General features: G+C 43.2%; 1 protein-coding gene across 2 annotated transcripts in view; it reads left to right on the top strand.

The window, feature by feature from the left end:
• LOC147693175 (NXPE family member 1-like) overlaps nt 1–14,067 on the top strand; it is a 350,691-nt gene that overhangs the window by 156,899 nt on the left and 179,725 nt on the right. For both annotated transcript variants that reach the window (XM_086939422.1, XM_086939421.1), the window contains exon 3: nt 3,479–4,272. In XM_086939422.1, the coding sequence (XP_086795548.1) occupies nt 3,479–4,272 (794 nt within the window). The remainder of the gene's footprint in view (nt 1–3,478; nt 4,273–14,067) is intronic.

The following is a 14,067-nucleotide window of genomic DNA, read 5'->3' as shown; positions in this document are numbered from 1 at the left end:
AGCTTGTGAACCTTGAACTTAATAGGGCGATCCAAACCTTGTTCAATGAGCCTTTTTATGTGCTCGTGTTGGCTCATAACAGGGCAGCTTTTAAAGTCAATTTGTTTCAAGAGGGTGCGGCTCCTCTGCCTGTGTTTTGATCTCCATTTTTTCAAATATTCAAAAACTAGCAAGCCAGCAGACAGTAAAGAAGTTGTGGTAATAAGCACACTTCCCAGCCCATTGCAAATAGCGTCTTTTGTCTATCTTATGGCCCCCCGAGCCTGCACAGAAAACACATCTCTGTCATCCAGAAACCAGTCCACGCCCTGAAGAGAGTCCCATAAAAAATACTGGGAATCGAAACGCATTGGCACTTTACAGTGCAGGGACCCATTTTATGGAATTAAGTTTGCCCTAGTAGATATGTTGTCTAAATTCCTAACTACTAGGCACAATGATTTTTTCCCCATGTATAGTAGCACTGAATAGTTGGAAGACAATTTGAATACAAAGGATTGTCCTCTTGCTGCTTTTGTTCTATGAACTGTGACTGGTGTTGTATCATATTCACTAATTGTTTATTTGTTACAATAGTTTTGTTGCAAAGTTTATTTTAGTGCTCTTTCACTTTTATTTATATGGTTTGTTTCAATGTTCACTTATTGATGCGTATCCATGCTTGTCTGACTTATGATATAAATAGGATCAAATTTGTTTAAACAAAAGAACGACTTTGCAAATAAATGCATAAAGTCCATATTCATTAAGTTTATGGGCTCAAACGAACACAACGGTTAGGACAACCTTTTCTTCTAGTCTACTATTAAGGCCGTGTCCTTCAGATTAGGGCCAAACCCCTTCCTGATATGTACTTTTAGATATTTGGCACTTTCTTGCTTTTCCATTCTGTGCTTCTGCCTGCCTGTTGAATCAATGTCTTGTTTAGACTAACAGTTGAGCTGTTAGTGTATTCGCTCTAGACAGTCACACAAAGAGAGCTGGGATGTGCCCTGCATATCCTGATGGCCCATCGCAGGGCTGATGGGTCTCCTGGGCTAAAGTGCTGCGAGGAGTTGTCACTGACGCCTGAATAACTATGTGCCTGTTCTCACACAAAGCTGTCTCCATCCCTCTGTAGTGTGTCTGGAGCCAGGTCAGGGGAAGGCCGTGTCAGTGCACTACAAAGACTATCCTTTGAAGTATGCCTACTTCAAGGGTAGAAAGAGGTATAAGAATTGGACTTGTGACCCCACATTTTTAGAACAGTTCAGGATCAAGAGGTGATTCTGCCAAGAAGAGGAGTTGGAGAAGCCGTAGAAGGGGAACTGACACTGCATGTTGCTGTGTTGTGCTGGCCTACTGCTTGGTGCTTCTGTCTTGGACAGTGGATAGATTTGTCTTTGCTTTCTGATCCTGCTTGTCAAGGTTCTCTAAGAGCTTGTGTGTGTTTGCCTCCTGTTAAGAAGTTTCTGGGCCATACCTGCCAAGTGGTCCCAATTGCATTGTTGGGCCCTTGGAGGTGTTATCTGCAGCAAGAAGAGAAGAACATCCATTCACCAGTTTTCAGCACCTGTTTTTCTTGCCCCAAGCTTGCGGTGCGATTGAAAAACCAACGCACCACAGCCAAAGAACCGCTGCAGCTCCATTCCCAAGGACCGTGCCTCCCACGTCCGAAGCACCCACTCTGACTCAGAAGCAGGCCCTGCTGTGCGGCTATACTTTCTATGCATTACCTGCTCACGGCTGGGAGAATCGACACATCACCTGTTTCAACGCTATCGCATCTACCGATTTCGCCACATCGCACCTGTGCACCAAGTTCTTCATCGATGTAGCCCAGCAGTAAGAAACCGAGGCCACAGATGCATCACCTCCTCTCACAGTAATGAATCAACACATCATCTCCCATCACAGTAACGAACCGATGCATCACCTTCCCTGTAGTAAGGAACCGATGCATTGCTTTGATTTTCTGGTGCTTTGCCTCCACTGCATCTGTTTTTGCCTTTGATTTCGATGCGTCCCAGGTTCTTTGTGCTAAAACGTGATGCATCCAAGGTAATCACTGAGCAGTTTGAACCTTTTAAAGGTGATATCTTTGCTTGTGTGTATTTGAGTATAATCGCTTTGGTCTTCTTTTATTCAGATAAATATTGGTTATTTTCCTAAACTGGTGTGTATTCCTTTGGAAATGTTTTCACTGTGTTATTGTGTGTTTATGTACAAATGCTTTACATATTGCCTCTGAGATAAGCTACCAAGGGGATGAGCAGGGGTTATCTTGGGTGTGTAACTCCCTTACCCTGACTAGAAGGAAGGGTCCCTACTTGGACGGGGTGCAAGCCACTGCCACCTGGAGAGCCCCTTTCTAACAGCCATGAAGAACATGCTCCGTGATATCTGGAGGATCACATCACACTGGGACCACTCTGGAGCAATCCTTGGGATACTTTAAATCGGGCTCTAATCAGAGACTGCCTGTGTTTCGAGTATACTCCAAAATACCATGGTTCACTTACGTTAAGCAAAACTTTGGGAACACAGGTAGATCCTCTTTGTTTGAACATCCAACAACCATGTGCAGAAGGATGAGATGGATGTTAAGTTTGTGTGTTTGGCTTCTCAAGGCTTATTAAGGGAAACTGATTAATTTATAGAGCCATTGCAACAGCAATGTGCAATATTAAAGTCTAATTTCGGCATGGAGCCTTACTTCACCCTAGCAGCAGTGGCTGGGGGAGGTCCCTGCTGTTGGGGTTTAGTGCTGGGACAATTAGCTTTCTCTTATGTTTTCCTTTAGGACACTTTTGGAATTTACATGAAAGTGTATCTCTCAGTGATGGTGCTTCTGGCCAAACAACCTTGCATTTTATGATTTTTTGTGAATTATGTGATGTTTTTAGATATAATTTTCTGCTGCCTCTTTTAGGGGCTAAACATTCAGAGGTTTATTTATTAGCCTCTTTGCATCGCTTTTTCACCACAAAACATGGTGCAAAACCTTACATGTGGTTTATGAAGCCATGCAAAGCCGCTTTGTGTGGCCCTGAGTGGTTCCGTAAATCTGCAGGAGGACAACGCAGTGGAAATGGCTGCGTCGCCTTACTCTGCCCTGGGAGGCCTTCCTTGGGCGTTAGGTGGGTGCTCCCGTGCAACTCTCATTTTTTCTGATGCATTCATATATTTACCAGAACTGGTAGACCTGGGAATGCGGCAAAAAGATAGGCCTTCCCAGGAGAGGCGTGACAGGGAGAAATATCTTTATTTCTCCTCATTACTTTCTCTTCCTATGTGTGCTGCATTCTAAAGCACACATAGAAAGAGAAATAGGCTTCTCAGGATTGTGTTTGTGCAGGAAGGTGCACCTTGAATTATCAATTTCTACATGATTCTGTTTTTATTGTTTTTTGTATGTATGATTTTATGATCATCTCGGACATTCGACTAAATCATTGTCTTGAATTGACGTGTTTATTTGTTTATTTTTTTCTGGCAGTTCCCCAATGTAAGTCATTTTTGTCAAAGGATTTCAGTCTCAAAAACCCTGTCCGAGAACCTGGAAGATGACCTACAAGACAAAACAAAGTTCCCATTGATGAACTTTCCAAAGGTCCCCAGGAGGGCTGTAGATGGGCCCCAGTGGAAAGCTCAGTCAAAAGACACTGAACTACAAGTAAAAAGTATCATGAGAAAAATAGATAAACTGGTACCCAGTGTAAGCTTCACCCACCTGGATAACACAACATGTGCCTCAAAGAGCAAGGTGTCCTTCATAAACCCCAGGGACAGATACTGCATTGGGGACAATGTGACTCTTCAGCTTGACGTCTTCGATTACTTGGGCAAAAAGAAGAAATATGGAGGCGACTTCCTACGAGCGAGAATTTACTCACCAGATCTCGGGGCAGGAGCTTCTGGGAACATTGCAGACTTTCACAATGGAACATATCATGTGCAGTTTACCTTTTTCTGGGAAGGAAAAGTGAAAGTGTCCTTGTTTTTGATCCACCCTAGTGAAGCAGTGGCAGCTCTGTGGAGGGGGCGCAATGCGGGTTATAATTATATGGCTCATAAGGTGAAATATACCAATGCAACACATGTGATCGAAGCCATGTGCGGGTATGACCTGGACACTGAAGAGGAAGTGTGCAATATGATGGAGAACATGGATGAGTATCCGTTCTACTGCATCAAACCTGCTCACATGTCCTGCGGCTCCTTGACTCAGATGACCAGCGTCTTCACTGACAGATCCTCCTTCACTGTCTTGGAGCGGCCACTTATCGACAGGTAGGTGCTTCACCTTCAGCAATAGAATGCTTGCAGAATGTTTAAAATGTTAATTTTCTAGATCTGTTGGTAGCAGCTTCTGGGCGCTTCTGCATCATGGGTCCTGATTGTGCTCCACTCTGTTACCCGCTGAAAGGGACAAGTCTTGCATACAACGCGGATCAATGACGTAATCTTTTATATGTGTAGGTATGGTTTGGATTTATAGAGCGTACCCAAATCTACAAGGGAAGGCTTTACATTGAGGGTTCAAGAGAAACAGGGAAGGGTGGAAGGTATATAGGGTTGTAGCTAAATTAAGAGCGGCAAAAGAATGTGTACTGAAGAGAGGGTGAGTTTAGTACAGCCCAGACAAAACTCACGGGTGGCAGATAGCTTTTCATAGGATCAGTTACAATGCAAAAGTACTTTAGTTACATTGCATTACACATTTTTGTGGACGTTTCAAGATCCAACTTACAATCCAACTCACAGTAGCAGAGATCTCCGGACACATCAGTGCACTACTTTGAAGTAAATGTGGGAGGGGCAGGGAGGAGTGGTAGGAAAATAGGGAATGTTTACTGCAAAATAGGAGGGTTTAGAAACACTTAAAGAGGGGTTTGGGGGAGACATGCTAATACAAAACACATCCACAATGGAGCAAAGTCACTTTAGTTCATACAATAGACTTCTAAAGTTACTGCAGTTGAACAGTTACCAGTTAAAACAGTTAAAACAGGCTTCAATGTACTTCAGTCCAGCTTTGGAGTGAGTCAAGCACCACATATAGCCAATCACCACAGGGACTGATTCAAACTCCCATAAAAAGCAATAGAAGCAGGGGAAACCAACCCAAAATAATCAATGTTAAAGTAAGATGAATTTACTTGCATTAAAGAAGCACACACACACACACACACACACACACATATATATATATATATATATATCCACTAACAAACCAAAGGTTAGAGGGATGTTATAGTTAGGTTTATATTTTACACACCCAACAACCAGAGAAATTCAGCAGTTATAGTTATATACATCCCAAGAAACTATAACTTGTGCCCTTTTGTAACTATAAATCACGCCCCCTCCATGCACAGTTTTATCATCCCTAATTTTATTGCAAATGTTGCAGTTATATTATGAATTATTCATACAAGATGTCATTACTGATGTAATATGTGGGTAGGTAGCAGTGCATTGTGAGAAAGCGAGTTATAGTTACCTTAGGGCACAAGCTTTCGTTTTATGAGATACGTATAACTTAAACTGTTGCATTTCTACGGTTTTGTGCATGTAAAAACCAAATTTAACTATAACTTTTCTCAAACCTTGCATTTTTTAGTGAATTTCTAAAGGTTTTTTTAATGCTGTCTTCTAATTATACCATCTCTGTCACCTTTGTTTTTTTCAGTGAATTTCTAGGAGTTTTCAATGTTAATATTTAATTACCATATGTTAATCCAACCCCTGGCGCAAAGGGCCCTGCGGCCAACCCGTCATAGGCAACCGATTTTGTGTCAAGCACTGCTCTTTTGTCAGTCCAAATGATAAACAGAGTCCAGAGAGGATATCGTATGGCACATTTTGAGATAGTGTAGGTGTTTATGGATCCATAGTTTTTTGCTAATGCGCCATATAGGCTTTCTTTGTATTCTAATTCCAAAATAACTGCAGCAATGCGAGCATATTTTTATTGACCTATCAAAATAAAAAACATGACAACATCAGGACAGGTGTACATATAGATGCCCTATAGCATTCTAACGCGCAAAGACACACTGGAACGGATCAGTGGTGTGGGTGCCTGCAGGGTGTTGGTGTCCAGGCGCTACAGCCAACTCCCATCGCATACGGCCAAAGGGTGTGTGTGGCGCAAGGTTGTGTGCCTGAGAATGTTGTCCGAAGGCCCTGCGGCCAACCTACAATACACACGGCTGAAGGGCGTGCAGGGCACAGGATTGGGTGCCAATGGCGGGTTGGCCGCAACTCCTGGCCAGAGGCCATGCCAGGCCCTACAGACTTTTAGATTAACATGGTGTAATTTAATATTTCCTAGCATTAAATAAACCCGAAAAATTCACAGACAAAAATAAAGGTTACAGCATTGCTTGAATATGAATTTACCTTGCAAACATGAAAGACAAGAGGCGTGTGGCAAAACAGGAACAATTGGTTTAATTAAACGCAGTGGCTGAGAGAGCAGGTGATAGAGCCGGGGTCAGAAGACTGTCTCAAAGCACATTGGTTTCGGCCGTTATTTATACACAATGCATGAAGCGTCATAAAGTGATTCATGCATTCCTTTGGAGACAGAAATTTGGGATTAGTCATGGGGACATAAATCCGGTTGTTTGATAAGAAGCGCAGGTGGGTGTCGACCTTGCTTGGACGCAATGCAGGGTCAGTGGGTACAAGCCCGAAATGGGGAGCATGTGATCACTGCATGTAGTGCGCATGCTGTGTTCTGATGGGTTTGTGTGTTCCTATCTTAGTGTTGCATGTGACATTACAGTGTTTTTGGGAGCATGCACCCCTCCGGCCAAATGTGGTTTATGAGGCTAATCTCCTGAGACCATTGTAGTGTTGCTGCCTATCTGTGTGATCTACCTGGGTTTATTTGTTCACACATTTGTCTATGGGTTACACCTGTGATCTGTAAATCAGTTGCCTCATGCCTAGGTCGCAGAGAAGGCCTGACCATGTATTTTTTATTTGGGGTTGAGGGGGAGGTCATATCAGGTGAATTTGACAATGGAGATGCAAGGTAGTTATTATAAGTACAGATATCATCTACATCGACCTCACATTTTTCAATATTAACAAAAGGGACGTTATTATAGTTAGGGAACAGAATTAAAAAACCTTAAATAGGAGGAGGAGCTACGCCAGCAAGCAAGATGGCCGCATAAGCTCCCGGCTCCGTCGACCTCCACCAGCAGCTCGTATATCCTGCAAGTTATCCTGTTTTCACACCGGACTCCCGTGTACATGAGGAGTGACTGACTCTGAAGGTGCAATCCCAAACTTTTTATCACATTGGGTGACGGAGATACGCCGTGTTTCATTCTCGGCCTACCTCAGCGTGGAAGCCGGGGCCTCGATTTTCAACTCATCCGGGCTGGAATTGAACAACATCGGCTCTGAACTTTGGGCTTCGTCCAGTCGCCCGAACGGAGACATACTCTACCTGTTTTTAACGGCGATTTCGTATCCTGCCTGCAACGCACACGCTACGGCGTGACACATCGTTTGCTGCGGCCCTGTATCCGACGCCCGGAGACATCATAAGCTTGTCGGGGGGGGGTGCAGACGGGAGCCCTGATCAGCGGCGAAGGTGCAAAATCGTGAGGTGAGAGCGCCCGTTGTTGGTGTCCGCTCCGGATTTGCCTGCTACCCCGGAATAGTCGACCTTTGCCGGAGACCGGACGGCGGCTTTTCACCATCATCGCAGCCGTCCGGTCTCCGGCAAAGATCGTCCATTGTTACCGACAGTGCCTGGTAGTTGACGATGATCTGTGAGTGGAGCGCTCTAATGGCCGCCATTACGGCGTGCAGCGGTGGTGTGCCTTCTTTCCCCTCCATCTCCTCTCGCAAAGCGACAGACCAGGATGCGAACCCCGGAGGTCGACTACTCCGGGGTAGCAGGCAAATCCGTGTCAACCGCTGCATGGGAATTTTTTTTTCAAGTGCGACTCACCAATGTTAAGTTGCCACGCATGACTAAGAATTTACGTTCCCTAGAGTGATTTTTAAGCACTAGAACGCCCCCTGGTGATATTTCTCAACTCGGGTGGTCCCAGCAGGTCACTCACGTTTGCGTTGAGAAAGCAGCTGCTCAAGTAGAAAATTTTCTTGAGTGTCAGAAATTTGCAGCGCACCCTGGTGTGCCGAGTGGTGCTGTTAGCATTGATATTACTGCGCCGAACAAGCTTCCAGCGCTAAAAATCAACGCAAGCAGCGCAATATGCTGAATTGCGCCAGCTTGCGGATCTCCATGGAATCTCACTGAGTTTTTAGGTAACTTTGTGGAATTCAGCAGAGTGAAACGCGTTGAGTTCTGCCCACCCCTACGGGGCAGCCTCCCTTACAGAATGCAGGCACCAAGCGATGGATCCCTGGGGTCGACAGCGGCTGGAGGGGAGGGGCCCACTCCCCTTAAAATAATACACGAACTAAGGGGATGGGTTCCCAGGGCCATTTTTTTGTTCGGGGAGGGGCAAAAAGTCTGCCGGTGGAGCAGAATTTTTTGTTCACCCCTAGTGCCCTGGTGTACACTTAGGGATACCACCATATACTTTTTGGGAGCTGCGGCGGAGTCCCAATGCCCCTGAAGCCCCAGCCGGCTCCCTACATGCAGCAGGAGCAAGCATTGCTCCTGCCTGGAGGGAGCAGCTATCCATGACTGTTAGAAATGGGATCTCTGGTTGGCTAAAGCTTGCGCCAAAGCCAGGCAGAAACCACCACTCTAGTCAGGGCAAGGGAGTTACACGCCAAAGATAACCCCTGCTCACCCTCTAGGTAACGTGACACGAGCAGTAAGGCTTATCCCGGAGGCAATGTAAGTTAAGTATTTGCGCACGCATGCACCCACCAACAACAACATCCTAGGCCCCCCACAAAAGGAACTCCACACAAGGTTATATATAAAAATAGCCTTTGTACTATACCAAACACATTAGATAATAAATACACACTTTACAATGTGCCACGGGCAGAATTTACAGGGGATTATATATACATAGGACAGGGCCACATGGACCACTGTCAGGAATAGCACTTGGTAGAAATTAGCACTTTGTAGGAATAATTTTAGCACCAAATAACAAATGTAGCACACAACCAGTAACCACTGGTACAAGGTAGGTACACACTACGCAACCCTAACCGCCTTAGGCATATATCACGCAGGGCACCATGAACTCACTAGTATAACTATACTAGGTAAAACAATCTCCTAGGCACAAAAATACATTTAGAGGTATAGGCAAAAGCATTGCATTAATCACATTAGGCAGGTAATCACATTTGTGCCCAAAATCAATAAGGCATAAACATGTACCCCACCCTGTAGTGTAGTTCCTATTTTCCCTATAGGCCCTGCGCATTGGAATAACATAAACAGCAGTGTAGACGTAGGACTGCGGTCTTCTAGGTCTCTACTGACTATGTTAGACTTAATTGGGTTTGTACCAGCTAGCTCAGAGGTCACTGGAAACTTTCTTGACTGAATAGGAAGTGCTCAGCTTCCCTGTCTCAGACAAGAAGGGATTCAGTTTTCCAACAACCGCATACACATGACAACTTTGCTCCTCAGAATAAGAATCAATCTCTAGAGTTGTGTGAAACAATAGACAGCTATTTCACTCAGTCAGTTGTGCAGAATTACTTTCACCAGGATGCAGAGAATAGAGAGACAGGCGTTTTCAATAAAAGGTATTATTTATTGAACAGTCTTTCTTCTCATGCAAGAGAAATGAATTGCCACAATTGCAAGACTTGTTATTATAAAAAGTGCGTACAGTAAAATTAGTATTACTAAATAATACTGTAAAAGCATTGATATGGTTTCTTAGCCATAAGATGGTTAAAATGAATAAAATATATACATTCATATATACATTGGCTAACATCCTCAACTGGTGCTTCTAACTATGCCTACCCCAGTGTACCTGACCTAAGCCTAACACGTGGGAGGGAGTAAGTAACAGTTTTAGTTAAGTTGGTTTTGCCAAGGGTTTGCTACAAGAATTCTCTCTAAGGGTTTAGTCAGCACCATACCTCTGGAATAGAATGTTGGAGGTCTGGTATCTCCTCTAAGGACTCGATATTCCAGTCACCCGCAAGGGTAGGCTGGAAACGCCGGAGCTGGATTTTCTCAGCAGGAGAAAAGACAGCGTCTCTCTCAGTGCGTCAAAGAGGAGGGGCAGCGTTCGTGGGCTTCTCGCATCTGCTGGGCTCTCTGCAAGGGGACAGCTGTTCTGCTCTCATATTCACCACCACCGTGTGTTTGTTAAGGCAACGTTGGTATTATTTATACCTGAAAGGTGCCGAGTTTGACGTAAGTTTTTGGACATAAGACGTCAATAAAGATGTCACTAAGAACTGGTCGTTCTTGCAGTGCTCGCAGGAGTTCTATTACTAATCAAAACAAAGCAAGCGGGGCTTTCCCAGGTTGCTGGGGGTTTGGTGTGTCGAAAGAACTCGGTGTGCTATCTAGGAATCTAAGGAAGTGACTTCTGCTGTGTCATGGACTGTCATGGACTGCAGAGGCGACTTGCTGAAATGTGGCTCTGATTATTATGCCAGTATAGGGATATGTATTGATTATAGCCGAATAGGGGCATAAGGTCACAATATTGATCGGGTCCTAGATAAAACACATCACCCACTCCACGAATGTATGTCCATCAAATTACTAAAAACTAAAGCAATAAGATGCACGTGTATTCCTACCCACACCAAAATACATTTTGCATTTGAAATGGCGTATATGAAATACATGAAAATAGAGGTACTGTACGTCATAAGCAGATTAATCATTTCAAAAAAATCTTTGCATATATATCCAGTTGAACGATTATGCGAAATAACACATGAAATGTCTCTAAATACAAAAGAGAAGGGCGAGACTATTTCATTACATGTAAAAACAAAGTAGTAAAATGTGCTAGAAGCGGATGTCTCTAGACCTACTAAAAATAGAAGCTCTGTTCTTTATGAATAGTTCTACTTTAAGCAAAGTAATTGTGCCAGAAAAAAGGTAAATATTTTGAAACATTTTAGATTCCCCAAAAAAAAAAAATTTCATGGTGAGCGGGGAAATAGAGTTCCAAACGCTTTTCAGTAGCTTTTGTTTATCAAAGCTGAAGGTCCAATTCAGAGTTCATGGGAACGCTGTGCGCCGGATTGTTTTCCAAAATTCATTATTTCTGTTCAGGGGAGAACATCATGTCAGACAGGCTCTCAAAGAATAGGTCCACATATTCAGGTGACAGTTCGACCAGGTTTGATAGTGCAGTAACCTGGCAGTTGTGAGAATGATTGCTATCATCGATGTATGGATCAGCAATGCTCACAGAAGGCCGTACCTGGGTGATGTTGCTTTCATTCCTTGCTTCACTGCCACCACCTAATCGTAGCGCAGGAGTCTCAACGAATGCCGTCATCAGGATTGGTAGCCGCTGGGGACAACACGATGCATGGGCCATTACAGGACTTAGCAAAGTATCGATATCCATTGGTACTGCTGATGGTAGTACAAGACAGGTGTCTAACACGCATTCTTCACCGCATAGCATACATCGAAGCACAGGTAAGATGCAGGTCTGCCATATAGGTCTGAATGAAAGAAACCAGGTCATGTTTAGATCTCTCAGCCGGGCCAGTCCAAGGACCTTAGTTATGCGGTCCCAGTAGCGCATTGCTAGGATCGTTTCTTCCATCCTTGCCGGAGTCATGTCTGTGTTTTGGCTTGCCATACGGAGCAGAAGGGTCAAAATTAAAATGCCTGCTACGAGTCCCAAAAGTAATGGTAGGCCGCCAAAAATCGAATGGACAACATTTGGAAAAAGGCCCAGGACTGCTTCAAATGGTGTTAACAGTCCCTAAAAAATCGTCTTAAATACCCTCGAGATACCACTGGCATCTGACATATTTAGGATTTGGCTTAACATTTCTACGAAATGCACGGGGCAATTTGTTGATAAAAGTTCATGTATCTCCGATGTTGTCCTTGCAACTTGGAGATCATACGTCTCTTTTGATGACGTGATGGGCACTGTTGTCTTCAAAAGCACAGACTTCATTCTGCTTAAAGTATCAATTCGTATAGAAGAGATATTCAAAGGAGGCCAAATCAGAGCCACTGAGTCTTCAGGGCCGTTTGGAAACAATGCTTGCATACAGCAAGTGACCATGGAAGTCACGCTTACGAGATATGCTTTCCCTGGCATCAAGCCACTACAGCTGTGGTACGTTATTAGAATGTAACTCCCGTTAGAAAGCTGCCTAAAGAAAGGCTCTATCTGCGTTGCAGGTGTGACGTGCTGGTGGCATGAAAGGTTGTTTGAAGTCCCTTCACAGGCCCCATGTAAATTAATACCCTGGCACAAAAGTATACCGCTTAGTGAATGTTTGCAGTTTTCACCACTAAGAAATACATTTTTGTCGTTGTCACTGTAGCATGTGTGTGTATATGGTAATTTCCATGATGACTTAATGTACCCTTTACTCAACCTTTCATACTGGCCTGCCGCTATATACTCAAGGCAATTTTTAAACCAGAAAGCTGTTATCGGAATTGTGATAATCCCGTGTATTATCCATTCAATGACAGGTCTTTCTGACATTGTTAATGATAATCTCTCAAATTTTTCGATGCTCAGGATTGTATAGTCTGCTCCTTTCTGTGCCAAACTGATTTGTTTATCAGTGAGGTTAAAGATAGAAAACAATGACGTTGTGTTGATTAAATGCCATGGCACATAGCCTGAATGAAGATTTTGCAACGTCCAGCCTAGCTGTACAATAGAACGTAATTGGGACTGGCCATGTTGTAACATTAGCAAGTCTTGATCTATTATATCGATGGCAGATGATACAATACTGTCCAGCGAATATATTCTGGAGGACAGAGTCATTAACCCATTGTCCACAACAGAAAGTGATTTCTCCAAATGAATACGATCAATTTCTCGTATTTTTTCTGCTGTTTCAATTTGTATTACTTTCCATGCCTCGTTGTATGCCGCATATGTATGTATGTGTATGTATGTGCCGCTATGAAACGTTTTTGACGCTGTTTGCGTGGTCCCATGATGAAATCACGCAAGTCAGCACCGTCTTTAAGTAAAGATAAGTGTTGCTTAATTTCTGCCAATGTGGATGTTTCTAGCCATTCAAGGCACAGTTTCCCTACACTGTATGTTGTTACTATCCCTGGATGTTGTCTCTGGGAGTATCTAGGGTCTGGTCTGGTCATTTTTAACCCCTGTGTTTTGTTCAGGAATCTATCTTGGCAGTTATTAGTGTCTATTGGCCAGATTAACCACTTTTTCCAATCAGGATGTGTTCTGTTTTGATGTAAAATTTGGTATACGTCTATTTCAATATCTGTGGTAGCATTATCAGGTATTGGCTTTGGAATAGACGGTTTGTTTAGGTCCTTAATCTTAGCTAGGCCAAGACAGGTTGTCTGTTGAATTGTGTCATTTAAGAACATTATTTGTTCTGGGATCATGCAGGCTCGAAATAATGCTTCTAGGCTTTGTACCTGCCAATCTTTTGTACCCCAGATTGTTTTTGCTTCAATGTTATCTTTCCAGAAATCATAACCAAATGTATTAATTTTTTCATAAAATGTTTCTGAATATATCAATTTAGTATTTGTCAGCATGGTTTTTGTCCCTGTTTTATCCAACATTTTATAATAAAATGTTTCTGCATTACTTGTGTTAAACCCTGAGAAGTATTGGAATTTCTCATAGATTGTTTTTGAACTGCTTTTTGGTGGAGTAGCACAATGTTCCCATTGGTTATACTTAAAAACATTTCTAGGTTGAGCAGATTTATGCAAATAGTGGTCTGCGTAATGAGTGAAGCAGTACATTTGTTCATAGTTATATGAACCTTGTAAATAATCATGTTCTGTACACTTTGCTGGCAACACTAAATCTGACATCATATTGTTTATACTTTCAAAATCCCAATCATCAGAGAATGTACTTGATTTTACAAAGTCACTTAATGAAACCTTAAACTGATGTGGATATTTCAACAGTTCGACCGGGCCATAGATTGCGTAAT

This window comes from Lissotriton vulgaris, chromosome 9 (genome assembly GCF_964263255.1).
Source record: "Lissotriton vulgaris chromosome 9, aLisVul1.2, whole genome shotgun sequence".
NCBI classification, from domain to species: Eukaryota; Metazoa; Chordata; class Amphibia; order Caudata; family Salamandridae; genus Lissotriton; species Lissotriton vulgaris.
The sequence above is the reverse complement of the archived record's forward strand: the minus strand, read 5'-3'. Positions and strand labels throughout refer to the sequence as shown.